This window comes from Lepidochelys kempii, chromosome 23, assembly GCF_965140265.1.
Source record: "Lepidochelys kempii isolate rLepKem1 chromosome 23, rLepKem1.hap2, whole genome shotgun sequence".
Classification (NCBI taxonomy): Eukaryota; Metazoa; Chordata; order Testudines; family Cheloniidae; genus Lepidochelys; species Lepidochelys kempii.
This window is the reverse complement of record NC_133278.1, coordinates 9,126,448-9,144,209: the sequence shown is the minus strand read 5'-3', so window position 1 is coordinate 9,144,209 and position 17,762 is coordinate 9,126,448. Positions and strand designations below refer to the sequence as shown.

At 55.2% G+C, this 17,762-nt stretch overlaps 1 protein-coding gene across 1 annotated transcript; it reads right to left on the bottom strand.

Moving 5' to 3' along the window:
• Positions 1–7,359: 7,359 nt before the first annotated feature.
• On the bottom strand, positions 7,360–13,077 carry LOC140902096 (CD5 antigen-like). Its single transcript, XM_073321792.1, has 6 exons — positions 13,012–13,077; positions 12,563–12,592; positions 11,602–11,910; positions 8,890–9,219; positions 8,238–8,563; positions 7,360–7,877 (listed from the first exon to the last, which is right to left on the bottom strand). The coding sequence occupies exons 1-6, from the start codon at positions 13,043–13,045 to the stop codon at positions 7,869–7,871; spliced, it is 1,038 nt and encodes a 345-aa protein (XP_073177893.1). The 5' UTR covers positions 13,046–13,077; the 3' UTR covers positions 7,360–7,868.
• Between the last annotated feature and the right edge of the window lie 4,685 nt (positions 13,078–17,762).

Below are 17,762 nucleotides of genomic sequence, written 5' to 3'. Positions count from 1 at the left end.
GACTGGCACAGGAGTTCGTGGGGGTGTGGCAAAATGGGAACTTTCTATAATGTGGCCATTTAGGGATCTGGGGCAAAAATTGGGGTTTGGTCCTGCTTTGAGCAGGGGGTTGGACTAGATGACCTCCTGAGGTCCCTTCCAACCCTATGATTCTATGATCTCTTGGAAGACTTAAACCAGACAGTGCTGTCCCAGAAAGGCCAATTAAAAATCCCAACCACTATGGCCTACATTTTCAAAAGTGACTATGATCTATGTGGTCTATGTGTGCCTCAGTTTCCCCTATGTGTGACAAGGCATGGCTACCCAGTGGGGGGAAGGGGTCTGTGTGTGAGTGTGTGTGTCCCCTCCCTGTCTGGGTGGAACAAAGAGTCTTGTTGGGAACGGGTTGAAACTGACCCAGATGAGCCCGGGGGCCAGAGAGACGACGCCAGCTCCAGTGACTCCTGGCTCAACGCTATCAGCAGGGAAGCTGGGCACAGACCCCAGCAGGAGAACAAAGGACGGGGAGGTGGGGGGATAAGAGTTAGCTTCTGGGAGATCCTTGATCCTTGGAGCTCTGTCCCTTGGGAACTGACTTAGGCCTGATCTACGCTAGGAAATTAGTTCAGTACAACTACGTCTCCCAGGGGTGCGGCAACTCCACCCCTCTCAGCGACACAGGTGACCCGCCTGAACCCCGGTGTGGCCAGCGCTAGGTCGGCAGGAGAATTCTCCTCTCAGGGAGGGAGGCTGACCACACCGAGGGGAGACCTCCGCCTGTCAGCGTAGGCAGCGTCTTCACGACAGCATTACTGCACCAGCGGTTTACGTGCAGACAAACCCTAAGGAAGCCTGAAACCCAGAGCCTGAAAAAGGCGTTCCCCATAGGTGCCAACTCTGTGGGTGCTCCGGGGCTGGAGCACCCATGGAAAAAGATAGTGGGTCCTCAGCACCCACCAGCCACAGCTGTTTGGTGGCGCCCCCAATTGGCTGCTTGGTGGTTGTGGGAGGGACTGGGGGAGGGCGGAGAGCAGTGAGCAAGCGGGGGCATCAGGGAGGGGGGCGGGGAAGGGGCAGAAAGAAGTGGAGCGAGGGCGGGGCCTTCGGGCAGAGCAGGCATGGGGGAGGGACCTTGGGGGAGGAGTGGGGCCTCGGGCCAGAGCAGGGGTGGAGCATCCCCTGGGGAAAAGAAAAACATGGTGCCTACGGTGTTCCCTACAGCTCAGCTGGGCTCGGGGCTGACCAGAAGGGACTCAGAATCCTCTCTCACTGCCCTAAGGGCTCCACGTGCTGCGTGCCAAGGGCTAACAAACCCGACTGCTTTGAAAACGCTGCACATTGTAATCGGGGCCCGGCCAGCAACTTGGGCGCCGGATCCAGGGCTTGAGACATCTCACTTTACACAATAGACCCACCCAGTGTCCCCAGCTGAGCCCCTGCCCCACTCCCTGCAGCACATGCCCCCTAGCGCCACCCTGGGCATTGGGGCCAGCACAGACTGCTGGGGAGAGCGCCCCCTACTGAGCCCCTTCATAGAATCATAGACTATCAGGGTTGGAAGGGACCTCAGGAGGTCATCTAGTCCAACCCCCTGCGCAAAGCAGGACCAATCTCCAACTAAATCATCCCAGCCAGGGCTTTGTCAAGCCTGACCTTAAAAATATCTAAGGAAGGAGATTCCACCACCTCCCTAGGTAACGCATTCCAGTGTTTCACCACCCTCCTAGTGAAAAAGTTTTTCCTAATATCCAACCTAAACCTCCCCCACTGCAACTTGAGACCATTACTCCTTGTTCTGTCATCAGCTACCACTGAGAACAGTCTAGAGCCATCCTCTTTGGAACCCCCTTTCAGGTAGTTGAAAGCAGCTATCAAATCCCCCCTCATTCTTCTCTTCCGCAGACTAAACAATCCCAGTTCCCTCAGCCTCTCCTCGTAAGTCATGTGTTTCAGTCCCCTAATCATTTTTGTTGCCCTCCGCTGGACTCTTTCCAATTTTTCCACATCCTTCTTGTAGTGTGGGGCCCAAAACTGGACACAGTACTCCAGATGAGGCCTCACCAGTGTCAAATAGAGGGGAACGATCACGTCCCTCCATCTGCTGGCAATGCCCCTACTTATACATCCCAAAATGCCATTGGCCTTCTTGGCAACAAGGACACACTGTTGACTCATATCCAGCTTCTCGTCCACTGTCACCCCTAGGTCCTTTTCTGCAGAACTGCTGCCGAGCCATTCGGTCCCTAGTCTGTAGCGGTGCATGGGATTCTTCCATCCTAAGTGCAGGACTCTGCACTTGTCCTTGTTGAACCTCATCAGATTTCTTTTGGACCCATTCTCTAATTTGTCTAGGTCCCTCTGTATCCTATCCCTACCCTCCAAAGTATCTACCTCTCCTCCCAGTTTAGTGTCATCTGCAAACTTGCTGAGGGTGCAATCCACACCATCCTCCAGATCATTTATGAAGATATTGAACAAAACCGGCCCTAGGACCGACCCTTGGGACACTCTACTTGATACCAGCTGCCAACTAGACATGGAGCCATTGATCACTACTCGTTGAGCCCGACAATCTAGCCAACTCCCTTGCCCCACTCCCTGCAGCAGACGCCCCCTAGCACCGCCCTGGGCATTGGGGCCAGCATGGACTGCCAGGGAGAGCGCCCCCTGCTCATTGCACAGTGGGGTCAGCTGGAGCTGGCTCCCATGGGGCTCCGGGCGGGGACAGGGGGCAATTGTCCAGACCTTGGTTTTACTCCAATTCAGAACAAGCTCAAATTTCTCAATATTTTTTGCTACCCGACAAGCCCCGAAAACGCTGGTTGGTTCTGTTGCGATACAGGCTGAGGGCCACTGAACAGGGCTGTGAACCCAACACTGGTGGGGGGCCCTTTGCACCAGGCTAGTCTAAGCCCCACCAAGAGCTGCTCTGCCTGGTTCCTCCCTCCACAGTGTGACCCCTGGGGACAGTCATGGGCTAGGGGCCAGAGCCAGCGACAGGTGGCAGCTCTGGGGGCTGCGGGGGAGGGGTGGGATTAGCTGCTAACCAGCTTTCATAATAGGGTCAGAGATCAGGATGTGACAGGACTTGAGCAACGTGGGGGTGGGCAGGTTGGGCCCTGCAGCATGGGGTGGGGGAGGTTCCGGATCTGCAGCCAGGGCAGGAAGGGGTCCCTGCAGCTGGGTGGGGGGGTGTCCCTCCACCGAGGAGGGTGAGGGGGGTCCCTTCAGCTGGAGTGGTGTCCTTTCAGCATGGGGCTGGGGGAAGGGAGGGATCCCTGCTGCCAGGTCAGGGAGGGGTCCCTGCAGCTGAAGGCAGAGTGTCGGGCACCTGGCATTGGCCACTCTGAAGACAGGATAGTGGGCTAGATGCACCTTTTGGTCTGACCCAGTGTGGCTGTTCTTATGTTATGTTCTGGGCGTCCATCCTTGTAGCTGGGGGGCGATGGGTACCTGCAGCCAAGTGGGGGGATCTCAGAGTCATCGTAGATAGTTCTCTGAAAACAATATGCAGCACAGTCAAAAAAGCGAACCGAATGTTATGAACCATTAGGTAAGGACTAGATAATAAAACAGAAAATATCATATGGCCTCTGTAAATCCATGGTACACCCACATCTTGTACCCGGTGTGCAGTTCTAGTCACCCCATCTCAGAAAGGATATATTGGAAAAGGTCCAGAGAAGGGCAACAAAAAAGATTAGGGGGAGAGGATAAACAGACTGGAGCTGTTCCACTTGGGAAAGAGATGAGAAAGGGGAGAGATATGGTAGAGGCCTGATAAAATCGTGACTGGCGTGGAGAAAGGGCGTACAGAAATGTTATCTACCCCTTCACATAACACAAAAGCCAAGGGGTCACCCCATGAAGCTAATAGGCAGCAGGTATAAAACAAACAGGAGGAAATATTTCCCCATACAAAGCACAGTCAACCTGTGGAACTCTTTGCTGGGGATGTTGCAAAGGCCAGACGTAAAATGGGGTTAATAAAAGAACTGCTTTTAAGGAGGTGTTAGTACCGTTATACAAGGCACTGGTGAGACCTCATCTGGAACACCGTGTGCAGTTCTGGTCCATGTTTAAGAAGGATGAATTCAAACTGGAACAGGTACAGAGAAGGGCTTCTAGGGTGATCCCAGGAATGGAAAACCTGTCTTACAAAAGGAGACTCAAGGAGCTTGGCTTGTTTAGCCTAACCAAAAGAAGGTTGAGGGGAGATATGATTGGTCTCTATAAATATATTAGAGGGATAAATACCAGAGAGGGAGAGGAATTATTTAAGCTCAGTACCAATGTGGACACAAGAACAAATGGATATAAACTGGCCATCGGGAAGTTTAGACTTGAAATTAGATGAAGGTTTCTAACCATCATTAGAGGAGTGAAGTTCTGGAACAGCCTTCCAAGGGAAGCAGTGGGGGCAAAAGACCTATCTGGCTTCAAGATTAAACTCGATAAGTTTATGGAGGAGATGGTATGATGGGATAACATGATTTTGGCAATTAATTGATCTTCAACTATTCATGGTAAATAGGCCCAATGGCCTGTGATGGGATATTAGATGGGGTGGGATCTGAGTTACTACAGAGAATTCTTTCCTGGGTATCTGGCTGGTGACTCTTGCCCACATGCTCAGGGTTTAGCTGATCGCCATATTTGGGGTCGGGAAGGAATTTTCCTCCAGGGCAGATTGGAAGAGGCCCTGGGGGGGTTTCGCCTTCCTCTGTAACATGGGGCACAGGTCACTTGCTGGAGGATTCTTTGCACCTTGAAGTCTTTAAACCATGATTTGAGGACTCCAATAGCCCAGACATAGGTGAGAGATTTATTGCAGGAGTGGGTGGGTGAGATTCTGTGGCCTGCATTGTGCAGGAGGTCAGGCTAGATGATCATAATGGTCCCTTCTGATCTTAATATCTATGAATCTTTGAAACTAGATAAGTTCATGGAGGATAGGTCTATTAGTGGCTACTGGCCAAGATGGTTTGGGATGCAACCCCATGCTCTTGGTGTCCCTAAACCTCTGGCTGCCAGAAGCTGGGACTTGGCAACAAGGGGTGGATCACTTGATAAATTGCCCTGTTCTGTTCACTCCCTCTCAAGCACCTGGCATTGGCCACTGTCGGAAGACAGGATACTGGGCTAGATGGACCATGGGGCTGACCCAGTGTGGCCGTTCTCACGTGTCCCTGCAGCTGGGGGAGGGGTCCCTGCAGCTGGGGGAGGGGTCCCTGCAGCCGGGGGAGGGGTCCCTGCAGCTGGGGGAGGGGTCCCTGCAGCCGAAGGGGGGTCAGTGCTAGTTGGACAGAGTGTAGGTGCCAGGGAGGATGCTGCTCCAGGCCTAGTCCCGCTGCGCCTAGGCTCAGCTCTCAGGCATGCCCCCCCCAACAGTGGCCGCTTGAGGTGCACTGTCCCTTAATCAACCCACCCTAAACATAACCCCAGTTGTGTCCTGAGTGCCCGGCATGCACAATTCCCTGCCAGCATGACCCACAGCACAGACCCCTCACCTCCCCAGACCCGTGACATCGAGAACCCCCAAACCCATCCGAGAACCCACGGCAAGGAGACAAACAGCCCCACGCACCCACAGGATAGACCCCCCCCATACACATCTGGGACCCACAGCACAGAGCCTATGCACCCCAGGATCCAGAGCACAGTAATCGCCCCAGTGGAACCTCTAGCTGCATGCGACCCTGCCATTCCACAGCACCCTTCCCCACCTCGGGACACAGGGTCAGCTCCCTCCCCAGCACCCCTCCGCTCATTGGGACATAGGGACAGCTCCTTCCCCAGGGCCCCACCCCTCCACAAGGCACAGGGTCCTCTCCCTCCCCAGCGCCCCTCCGCTCCTCGGGGTGCAGGGTCCACTTGTGACGAAGTGGGAATGTTCTTAATATTTTCTCTCAATACTGTGTGTGTGCCTCAGTTTCCCCTATGCATTTCTTAAGTATCTAGGTGGTAGGATAAGGGCATATGATTGTTGCAGAGCCCTAGAGGGGAAAGGGTGTGCAGGGGTCTGCACAGAGAATGGCCGACACCCTGTCTCCTGGCAACTGATGGCCGGGGCCTCTCCCCCACAAGGTGCCAACTGAAGGTGTTGGAGAACAAAGAGATCAGGTGGCCTCCTGGCTTCGGAAAGAGACAAAGGCCAGAGGAGCAGCTGGAGGGGTTTTCAGTTTGGAGCTGGCTGGGGAAACGGAGGGAGGCCCAGCATCGGGGTCTGGGTTCTCTGCCCCCAAGATGGACCTGACTGAGGGGTTCTGTTGTCTGTACCTACAAGCTCTGTTTTGGACTGTGTTCCTGTCGCCTAATAAACCTTCTGTTTTACTGGCTGGCTGAGAGTCATGGTGAATTGCAGGAAGTACGGGGTGCAGGGCCCTGACTCCCCTACATTCCGTGACACTGCTCTCTCCCCAGCCCCCTCCCCTCCTCAGGACACAGGGTCAGCTCCCACCCCAGCCCCTCTCCCCTCCATGGGGCACAGGGTCGGTTCCCTCCCGGGTGCCTCTCCCCTACACAGGACACAGGGTCCTGTCCTTCCCCAGCTCCCCTCCTCGGGGCTCAGTGTCAGCTCCATTCCCAGCACCCCCCCTAGACATGTGGAGGTTGGGAGCTGCAGTGGGTGCCTTGAAGGGGAGGAAAGGGTTTCCAGACACATTGTCCACCCCTTCCCTGACTGTAGGGCCCCAAACACTCCCTGAGGTTGGGCAGGGGAGCTGTGCACAGGGGGCGTCTGCATGAATGGGGAACCCTCAGGAGGAGGAGCTGCCCCAACTGCACCAGACCAAAAAGAGGATGCCCCTCCAGCCCCCAACTCCAGGACAGACAGTCACAGCCCAGAGATGCTGGGAGAGGTTACACTGGCCCAGTGTCGGCAGGGACACCAGCCAGTCGTGAGGGAACGGGTGCAGCTGCTGAGAGCAGGGGTCTGGGAGCCAGGACTCCTGGGTTCTGGCTCTGGGAGTGGTGTATAGTAGTTAGAGCGGGGGGGGGGGGGACTGGGAGCCAGGACTCCTGGGTTCTATCCCCAGCTCTGGGAGGGACTGACTTTGATGACAGCTGTGTGCACTGTCATGCAGACTGTTGCCATCTACTGGCCGAAGCCGGGACTCCCAAAGCCTGCAGGAGCTCGCTGTCTCTGGGCCAGTTCTGGAGGCAGCACCTTCCTTCCCTTGCAGGCACTGCTGTGCCTGGCCCCTCCGGACCCCTCTGCCCACTGCTCTCAGGAATTGGGCTGCTCCCAGTGCCTCAAGCTCTGAACCTGCTGGGGTAAGGCCCGGGCCTGCCTGTGCAGCGCCGAGCGCTTGGCAGACGCAGGCAGACACAGGGCAGTCGGTCATCCAGTGGATTCAGCTCTTTATTCGCATCTGCTCAGCCTGGGATGGCGTGCGGCACCCGGGGCTCTCCCCCTCCCGGCTCCTGCCTGTCCATGCAGCACGGACCCCTCCGGGGGAGACAGTCATGTATCCCGGCCCCCAAGGCGATGGCAGGGTTTATCAGGGACGGCTCCCTTGGCTGGAGTTGGAGTGACGGCCCTGGAGACCCGTGCTCCGAGCGGGGCCTGCCAGGGCGAGCTGCCCCATTGTTAGCGAGACACGAGCCCCAGTCTGTGCCAGCGTTGTGCGGCAGCCCACAGAGTGTGGCTCACAGTGGGAGGGGAATGCCCTGGGCGCCTGTGGTTCATCCCTGAAATGGGAATCCCCCCGGGCACTAACCAAGCCATGCCCCTGCACAGCCAACAGCCATCCCTGGGCTGGGCGGGCAGGGCCAGGGAGCCTGGCAGCAGAGAAGAAGGGCCTGGCAGCAGGGGGGATGCACTGAAAGCTCGGGGACGGGGTGGGGGGGAATCAATGGAAGGCCATGGAGGAGCTGTGGCCGGCTCAGCTGTCCTGCAGGATGAAGAGAACATGGGAGGTTAGGGAGCACTGCCCATGGCCTCGGGCGAGGGCTGCAGGGAGCGCCAGGCACCTCACCCAACTGTGTGCTTCTGTCAGCCCCATTCTCACCCCTTCACTGACACAGCCAGTGCCTACGGCCACTCCCTGCCTGGACCCAGGAGTCCTGGCTCCCAGCCCCCCTGCTAGCCACCTGGATCCCACTCCCCTCCCAGAGCTGGGATAGAACCCAAGAATCCTGGCTCCCAGCCCCCCTGCTAACCACCTGGACCCCACTCTCCTCCCAGAGCTGGGAGAGAACCCAGAAGTTGTGGGGCTCCCTGTATCTCCCTCTCCCTGGCTGTGGGCATGCACCTGGCAGACCACACTGACGTCCTCCCAGTGGGTGCAGTCGTTGTAGCTCCAGAAGCGGTGGGCACATTTCTGCAAGGTCTCCTCGGTGCCTTTGCAGCGGATGTCGTCCAGCCAGATTTTCCCCGTACCCTGGCCAAAGCGGGGCCAGTCCTGCGGCTTTGGGGCCAGTGGCTCAGCTGGGCCACAGCCCAGCTCCTGGCATACCACTTGGGCGATGGTCACTGACCAGTTGTCATCGCAAACGGTGCCCCACACCCCATCATACCGCACCTCCAGCCGCCCGGAGCACTTGCTTGGGCCGTCCACCAGCCGCAGTGCGAAGGGCTCTGCGAGGAAGCGGGGGGGTCAGCTGTGTCGGTGCCCCAATGCATGCTGGGAAGGCATGGCCTGGCTGGTGCAGGGGGCTTGCCCGGCACTGACCCCCACATCGCAGGGGCGCCAGTGCTGTGCTCTCTGTGCCCAACTAGGAGGGGCAGCTGTTGCCAGGCTCAGCTGGGGCCATGGCACACGCTGCCCCAGTGGGCAAGGAGGCCGGGGATGGCCGTGCTCCAAGGGGACCAGCTTGGCACTCAGGGGGAAAAGTGCAGCCATCCCTGTCTGACCTGGGCCTCTGGCAGGTGGTGAGGGCCTGGTACCAGCGCTGCTTTCTCACCTTGGCACATGACTCCGGTGTCCCGGTGGTGGGGGCAGTGCCGCCCCTCCCAGGCTTGGACTCGGCAGTGGGTCAGGGAGGCCTCCTGCCCGGTGCACTCCAGCTGGCCCAGCAGGATGGGTGCTGAGCTCTGACCAAACTTGCTGCAGTGGTGGGTGACGTACCGCGGGCTCCCGCAGCCCAGCTCCCGGCAGAGCACCTTGGCGTCAGTCAGGTCCCAGCCCAACCCACACACAGCACCCCAGCGGCCGTCATGGTAAATCTCCACCTGCCCACTGCAGCGCGTGCTGTTGCCCACCAACCGGACAGGTGGCTCTGGGAGCTCTGCAGCTAGAGACAGGGGGAGAGATATGAATGAGGATCAGGGAGAGATCAGGGGCTGTGGAGAGCAACTTACAGAGCTGGGAAAGACCCAGGAGTGCTGGCTCCCAGCCCCCTGCTCTAACCACTAGGCTCCACTCCCCATGTAAGGTCTGAAGCCTTTTTTCTGCAGCCATATTAGGAGAGCAGCAGCCATGAGCCAAGAAGCAGAAAGTCCCGTCCTCACATTCCATCTAAGTTACATTAAAACAATATAGTAGCGGGCTGTTAAGAAGGCTCCTGTCCTAATAGTACCCACATCACCAGATAAAGAAACAGATCTTAAGATGTTTAAATAAAATGTTGTTTGATGCATTCTGTCTGGCAAGGTACCACTTATCAACACTTGTGGGTGTGAAATCTCTATAGCTTTGCCCACTTCTCTCTTGTTTATCTGTATGGTCTCTGTCTGGTTCTTTGATTGTTTCTGTCTATTGCAGTTTCTGTCTGTTGCATAATTAATTTTACAAGATTTAAATCAGCTATGGTGGTGGGGGCTGATTGGTTAAAGAATTGTTTCATAATGGGCTAGGGTTGTGAAAAATACTGTTTTGTAGTTTCTTAGTTTAATATAATCGGTTAAGGTATAGCTAGGCAGGACTCAAGTTTCTTTATATAAACTTGCATTCATCTCCATGCAGCTGAAGAAGTGGGGTTTTTACCCACAAAAGCTTACACCCAAATAAATCTGTTAGTCTTTAAGGTGCCACCGGACTCCTGGTTGTTTTTGTGAATACAGACTATCACGGCTACCCCTCTGATACTATATAAACTGGTGTCCAAAAGGAAGTTTTTTGAAATCAACTCCAGGACACAGCCCCAAGACCAAAGCTGCCAGACCTCAACACCCTGCCAACGACACTGTGCAGAAGTTGGAGTCCCCAGATGATCTGATTTTGACTGGCCAGCAGGAAAATTTCATCTGCCTTATTGGGAGTGCTGAGCATTGTATGCTTAGCCTGTGTATTCTGTGTTGGTAACTGTTAATAAATATAGGTTAAGGGTGTGATGAAGTGGGACTGTTCTTAATGTTTCCTCTGAATACTGTAGGTGTGCCTCAGTTTCCCCATGCATTTCTTAAGTTTCTAGGTGGAGGGATAAGGGGGTGTAATTGTTGCAGAGCAAAGGGTCAGTGTACATAAATGGCCAACACGCTGTCTCCTGGCAACTGATGGCCGGGGCCCTTCCCCCCTGCAAGGTGATAGCTAAAGGTGTTGGAGAACAAAGGAATTAGGTGACCTCCTGGCCCGGGAAAGGGACAAAGCCCAGGAGAGGAGGAGGGGCTGGAGAGTGAGTGAGTTGGGGGCTGGCTGGGGAAGTGGAGTGAAGTGCAGACATGGTTGTCTGGCTCACTGTCCCTCAAAATAGACCCGGCTGAGGGGTCCTGTTCTCTGTACCTACAAGCTCTGTTTTAGACCATGTTCCTGTCATCTAATAAACCTCTGTTTTACTGGCTGGCTAAGAGTCACGTCTGACTGCGGAGTTGGGGTGCAGGACCCTCCGGCTTCCCCAGGAGCCTGACTGGGCGGACTCGCTGTGGGAAGCGCACGGAGGGGCAGAGGATGCTGAATGCTCCGAGGTCAGACCCAGGAAGGTGGAAGCTGTGTGAGCTCTTTGCCCTGCAGACAGGCTGCTCACAGAAAGGAGACTTCCCCAGAGTCCTGCCTGGCTTCGTAGGGAGCAGTTCCAGAGCATCGCCCGGGGACTCCGTGACAACTGGTATTACTGTGTAAGGCTCTTTCCCTGGAAGGCCCCACAAACCCACAGAAGGTTACACCCTGAGCCCTAGGAATTGGGTATGGGTAGCCCTGAGCCCTAGGAACTGGGTAAGGGAAGGTGTCTTTCCCCTGGAGTCCTAGGAACTGGAAAGGGTCAAGGTGCCAAAGTCAACCAGGTTACACCTTAAGCTCTAGGAAGTGGGTAAAGGTGGGTGCCCTAGAGTGTGTAGGTAACACCCTCCCAGAGCCAGGAATAGTCCTCAGGAGACCTGACTCCCAGCTCCCCAACCCACGAGAGCCCACTCCCGTCCCAGAGCTGGGGATGGAACCCAGGAGTCCTGGCTCCCAGCCCTGCTGGGAATGTATTAGTAGCAGATGGTGTGTGTGGATGCTGACCCTACTGCATGAGAGTGTTTTCCCTTCATAACCTTGCCCCATGGCACATGACAGGGAGCAGAGCCCAGGCCCTGCTTGTCCCACCCTCTGGGCCTGTCAGGTCCCCTCCCTGCTCCCTGGGCAGACTGTGCAGTGCTCACCCAGCCAGACCGCTCAGTCAGAACTGAGCACCCTACCCTGGGACTCCAGGCATCCTCCCATCCCTCCCTTAGGGCCAGGGCTCTCCAGGCCGGCTCACCTTGGCAACGAGCCCCCGCGTCCTCATCATGCTTGCAGAAGTTCCCTGGATTCGTGTACAGGCAGCTCCCCAGCGTCGCCTCTGTCCCCTCGCACTCCACGTTCAGCATCAGGACAGGGAGTGACTCAGGGCCCGGGCCGAACACTTTACCACTCAGGGCGTCCATGGCCTGCCCGCAGCCCAGCTGCCTGCACACCACGGCCACGTCGCTCAGGTCCCAGCCGTCGTCACACACGGTGCCCCAGCGCCCGTCCAGACGCACCTCCACCCGCCCGGCACAGCGGTGGTGGCCACCTACCAACCTTACCTCTGGCAAAGCAAACAGCTGCTGGGACACCTGCTCCGGGACTGCGCGGGGAGACCCCAGGGGCTGCAGGGACTGAAGGCCCAGCTCAGCGCGAGACATTGCCAGCGAGTGCAGAACAGGGCAGAATGGGCTTTCCTGCAACACTAACCCTGGGCCCTTCTCCCGCACCTCCCTTCCGCCATGTGCTGCACAGACAAGTCACTGAGCCCCAGGAAATGGTGCAGCATCAGTGCCCCTGCTTTACAGAAGGGAAACTGAGGCACAGAGACAGGAAGTGACTCCATTGCAATGAGTAACAGCTCACATAGAGGCAGCTCCTAGTGCCCTGCTCCAGTTTGCTCCCGTTGTGTGCTTGAACCCAGGCAGCTCCCTTGCTCCCATTGCATGCTGGGATCTGCACTCAGGCAGCCACCTCACTTCCATTGCATGCTGGGATCTGCGTTCGGGCAGCCTCCTCACTCCTGTTGCATTCTGTGACCTAACTTCAGGCAGCTGCCTAATGCCTTTGCACTCTGGGACCTGTGCTTGGGCAGCTGACTCTCCAAAGGGTGGCCGTGGTCACCTCTGCTCAGGCCCCAGCCGTGGTGCCGGGGGGTTGGGATCCTGGCCTGGGTTCTGGCAAAGGGCAGCCCCCTGGGGGCCAGACATACTTACCTGAGGAGGAGGAGACTCCCACGTCGGCAGCTGGGGAGAGACAAGGGGGAAACTGTCAGGAGCAGAGAGGGGCCCGTGCACCCCAAAGCTTCCCAGTCCCAAGGCACCTGAAGGAAAGTGGGGCTGGGCGGGACAGAGTCCGGAGCAGTTAGAGCCAGACACAGCAATGACACATGCTGGGACCCAGGGGAACGGGGGAGCCCCAGGCCGGCTGCCCATCGGCTGCTCTGCTCTGCTCCTCTCCATGGTGCACAGACCAGCCCCATGAGGGCACTGTCTGGCCCCACTAGCACTCAGACTCAGGCCCTTTCCCTGTGGGGGGACTCGGCAGGGCAGGGCTCAACCACATCCCCTGGTCGGGGAAGAACAGGTGAGCTCGTTGTATCCCCACCGAGCTGGCACCTCCCCGTGATGGGGCGGGTGCCTTCCACACCCGGAGGGGCCCTCACCGAAGCAGAGCAAGAGGCACAGCAGCAGATCCATGGCTCCCCCGGGGCGAGCAGCTCCGTCCTGCCGCAATCCAGTGCTCGTCTCACCCCACACCACCCAGGAAGCCCTTTTTAAGGTCTGGCACAGGACTGCCAGGTCAGCATGGGAGGAACCGGAGTGAGGGGCCGGCCCATGAACCCATCACAAGATCATTTCCGGGCACCATGGCACTGGGCTCAGCACGTGTCCCAGGGCTGGGGGAAGGAGGGCAGGGGAGTGACACTGAGGTCAATAGTGTTGCCTGCAAATAAACCTGCTGATGTGGCAATGGATGGCCAGTGCTGCAGGAAGCAGGGCAGGAACTCAGTGGGAGGCAGTCTCCCCGTACAGTCAGTGCTGGCCCCAGTGCTATCCCTGGCTCTGGCAGGGGAGTGGGGTCTGGTGGCTAGAGCAGGGGGCTGGGAGCCAGGACTCCTGGGTTCTATCCCTGGCTCTGGCAGGGGAGTGAGATCTGGTGGTTAGAGCAGGGGGGCTGGGAGTGGGGACCTCAGAGGCACCTCCCCACTCCATGACTGTCCTGAGTCCCATGGCTCTGGCCCAACTTTCTGGGAGCCAGCAGCTGGCTGAGTTCAGACAAACTGGTCTCCAGCTGTAACTCAAGGCTGATGTTGTGCTTATGCCTAGTGAAGGAGGTGTGATGAATGCAGGGATGCTATGGCCGCCCCTTCATAACCTGAGATCCAGGAGTGGGATGCAACCAGGTGACTCTTGGCCTGGAAAGCAAGACAAAGGCCGGAGGAGGAGCAACGGGCAGGGCAGGGGCCAGGCAGCTGGAAGCGAGTCAGTCTCCACTGGCTTGGGGCACAGGAGGAGGGCCAGAGCCCTGGCTCTGGGCTCCCTTCCTCCCAGGGCCAGCCCACAACATTTTGGCACATGAGGCGGGGAGCTCAAATGATGCCCCCATGCCCCCTCGTTTGGGCCAAAACTTTGAAAGATCTCAATTCTGCCTTCTTCCTGTTCTACTCCTCTCATGGTACTGCTCTGCTACCTACCTTAATAAAGGAGAACTAACAATTTAAAATGCCTTGTTCAAAAATTTTAAGTGTAACCCGTCTGCCCGTCAGAGTTGGCAGCAACAAGGGCCGGGTTCAGTATCTAGGGGTTCCGTTTCAATAATACAATGCAAAACCGGCTCGAGCCCCCACCCAGTGACCGGGGACAAATATATACCACCCCCGCTGGGTGCCTCTAAAAGGCAATACTTCCCCTCTCGCAAGCATAGAGTCTGAGTGTAGCAAAAACCTTTTAATAAAGGAGGGAAACAATGCGGGATTATATTGGGGAAACACCACAAACAGGATTCATAACACCAACCACGAGTAAAAGACCCACCCCCAATTAAGTTTGGCAGTGTCCTTTCCCCCTCAGGGTCTTAAGTCCAGCAACCCAATAGTCACCTTCCCCCCACCACAGTTGCTGTCCTTGGTCAGTGCAGCCCCCAGAGTTCATCTGCAGAGTTTACCTCCCAGCCTGGGTGGAAATGAAGGGAGGTATGGGGGGGGGGCATCTTACATGCTACGCTGCTGCTCCTCGATGGCCAAGTGCCATGCCTCCCCATGGGGTTCGCCTCCCCATGGGGTTCTGCTGTAGTCTTTACCACCACCCGCACCTCTCCGTCAGCTTCCCAGCTATTTGCTCTACTCTGCTATCCACGCCTCTTCAGCCACCCAGCTATCCACTCTGCTCGCCAGCCATCTACTCACTAACTTGTCTTCAGGCCCCCCCCCGCTACTTAACACAGCTCTCAACAGCTTCAACTCTTCAGTGATTGCAGCTCTCAGTGATTTTTAGCTGGTAGCAGGGGGAGCCTCAGGGCTGGTGCACCACTACCCCAAAAAGAAAAGGAGTACTTGTGGCACCTTAGAGACTAACCAATTTATTTAGTCTCTAAGTTGCCACAAGTACTTCTTTTCTTTTTGCGAATACAGACTAGGCTGTTACTCTGAAATCTGTCACTACCCCCAAAGTAAATCTAATGCTTAGATCTAGGCATCAGTGATTTCAACTCTACAGCACATAACAAACAAGGCTCCTAATGGAACCCATACATAGCAAGAGAAGAGATTAAAGTACTGTTAAAGACCCACACTACTAAGTACACATACCTATCCCCAACCTCTCTCAATTCCCTGGAGTTTGGAACCCATGTCCCTTTCCTGGCAAGTGCTACTTAGTTGGGGGCGACTCCCTTTGTCATAAAATGCCAAGTACAGTTCTACTGTCCTTGATTCACATAACCAAGATAACAACGCTTTATTACTCTGCCCCAATAACAGAGAGACTGGGGATCCCACAGCAGCCTAAATTACCATTTGGTCAAGCAGCCCATCATACTAGGCAGGGTGGGTGTGCCCATGCAAACGAGAGTGCCCATGCAAATGAGATCAGCCCCTGAAGTCCTTTTCCACAGCTCACCACCGGATGTCAGGGCAGAGCTCATTCTGACTCTGCTTACATAAGTAACACTTAACTTTCAAAAAAAAGAAAAGGAGGACTTGTGGCACCTTAGAGACTAACCAATTTATTTGAGCATAAGCTTTCGTGAGCTACAGCTCACTTCATCGGATGCATACCGTGGAAACTGCAGCAGACTTTATATATACACAGAGAATATGAAACAATACCTCCTCCCACCCCACTGTCCTGCTGGTAATAGCTTATCTAAAGTGATCATCATGTGGGCCATTTCCAGCACAAATCCAGGTTTTCTCACCCTCCACCCCCCCACACAAATTCACTCTCCTGCTGGTGATAGCCCATCCAAAGTGACAACTCTTTACACAATGTGCATGATAATCAAGTCTGGCTATTTCCTGCACAAATCCAGGTTTTCTCACATCCCCCCACCCCCATACACACACAAACTCACTCTCCTGCTGGTAATAGCTCATCCAAACAAGCTTGTGCCACACGCTCTCAAAGAAACTGCGGAACCACCTGATCAACATCCTCTACAGCAAACAGGGAAAGATTAAGAATGAGCTCTCAAAAATGCATACTCTCATAAAAAACCAACCTTCCACACAAACTTCCTAGTGGCTGGACTTTACTAAAACTAGACAAGCCATTTACATCACACACTTTGCTTCTCTACAAAAGAAAAAGGACACTAAACTTTCTAAACTACTACATGCCACAAGGGGCCACAGCAATGGTTCCCTCAACCCACCCAGCAACATTGTTAACCTATCCAACTATACTCTCAGCCCAGCAGAAGCAGCTGTCCTATCTCGGGGCCTCTCCTTCTGCCCCTCCACCCCCACGAACATGATACAGTTCTGTGGTGACCTAGAATCCTATTTTCGACGTCTCCGACTCAAGGAATATTTCCAAAATACCTCTGAACAGCATACTAATCCACAGAGGTCTCCCTACCAACACTACAGAAAGAGGGATTCTAGGTGGACTCCTCCTGAAGGTCGAAACAGCAGACTGGACTTCTACATAGAGTGCTTCCGCCGACGTGCACGGGCTGAAATTGTGGAAAAGCAGCATCACTTGCCCCATAACCTCAGCCATGCGGAACGCAATGCCATCTACAGCCTCAGAAACAACTCTGACATCATAATCAAAAAGGCTGACAAAGGAGGTGCTGTTGTCATCATGAATAGGTCGGAATATGAACAAGAGGCTGCTCGGCAGCTCTCCAACACAAGTTTCTACAAGCCATTACCCTATGATCCCACTGAGAGTTACCAAAAGCAACTACAGCATTTGCTCAAGAAACTTCCTGAAAAAGCACAAGATCAAATCCGCACAGACACACCTCTGGAACCCCGACCTGGGATATTCTATCTACTACCCAAGATCCATAAACCTGGAAATCCTGGGCGCCCCATCATCTCAGGCACTGGCACCCTGACAGCAGGATTGTCTGGCTATGTAGACTCCCTCCTCAGGCCTCTACCAGCACTCCCAGCACTCTACCAGCACTCTACCAGCACTCCCAGCTACCTTCGAGACACCACTGACTTCCTGAGGAAACTACAATCCATCGGTGATCTTCCTGATAACACCATCCTGGCCACTATGGATGTAGAAGCCCTCTACACCAACATTCCACACAAAGATGGACTACAAGCCGTCAAGAACACTATCCCCGATAATGTCACAGCTAACCTGGTGGCTGAACTTTGTGACTTTGTCCTTACCCATAACTATTTTACATTTGGGGACAATGTATACCTTCAGATCAGCGGCACTGCTATGGGTACCCGCATGGCCCCACAGTATGCCAACATTTTTATGGCTGATTTAGAACAACGCTTCCTCAGCTCTCGTCCCCTAAAGCCCCTACTCTACTTGCGCTATATTGATGACATCTTCATCATCTGGACCCATGGAAAAGAAGCCCTTGAGGAATTCCACCATGATTTCAACAATTTCCATCCCACCACCAACCTCAGCCTGGTCCAGTCCACACAAGAGATCCACTTCCTGGACACTACAGTGCTAATAAACAATGGTCACATAAACACCACCCTATACCGGAAACCTACTGACCGCTATTCCTACCTGCATGCCTCCAGCTTTCACCCTGACCACACCACACGATCCATCGTCTACAGCCAAGCTCTGCGATACAACCACATTTGCTCCAACCCCTCAGACAGAGACAAACACCTACAAGATCTCTGTCAAGCTTTCTTACAACTACAATACCCACCTGCAGAAGTAAAGAAACAGATTGATAGAGCCAGAAGAGTTCCCA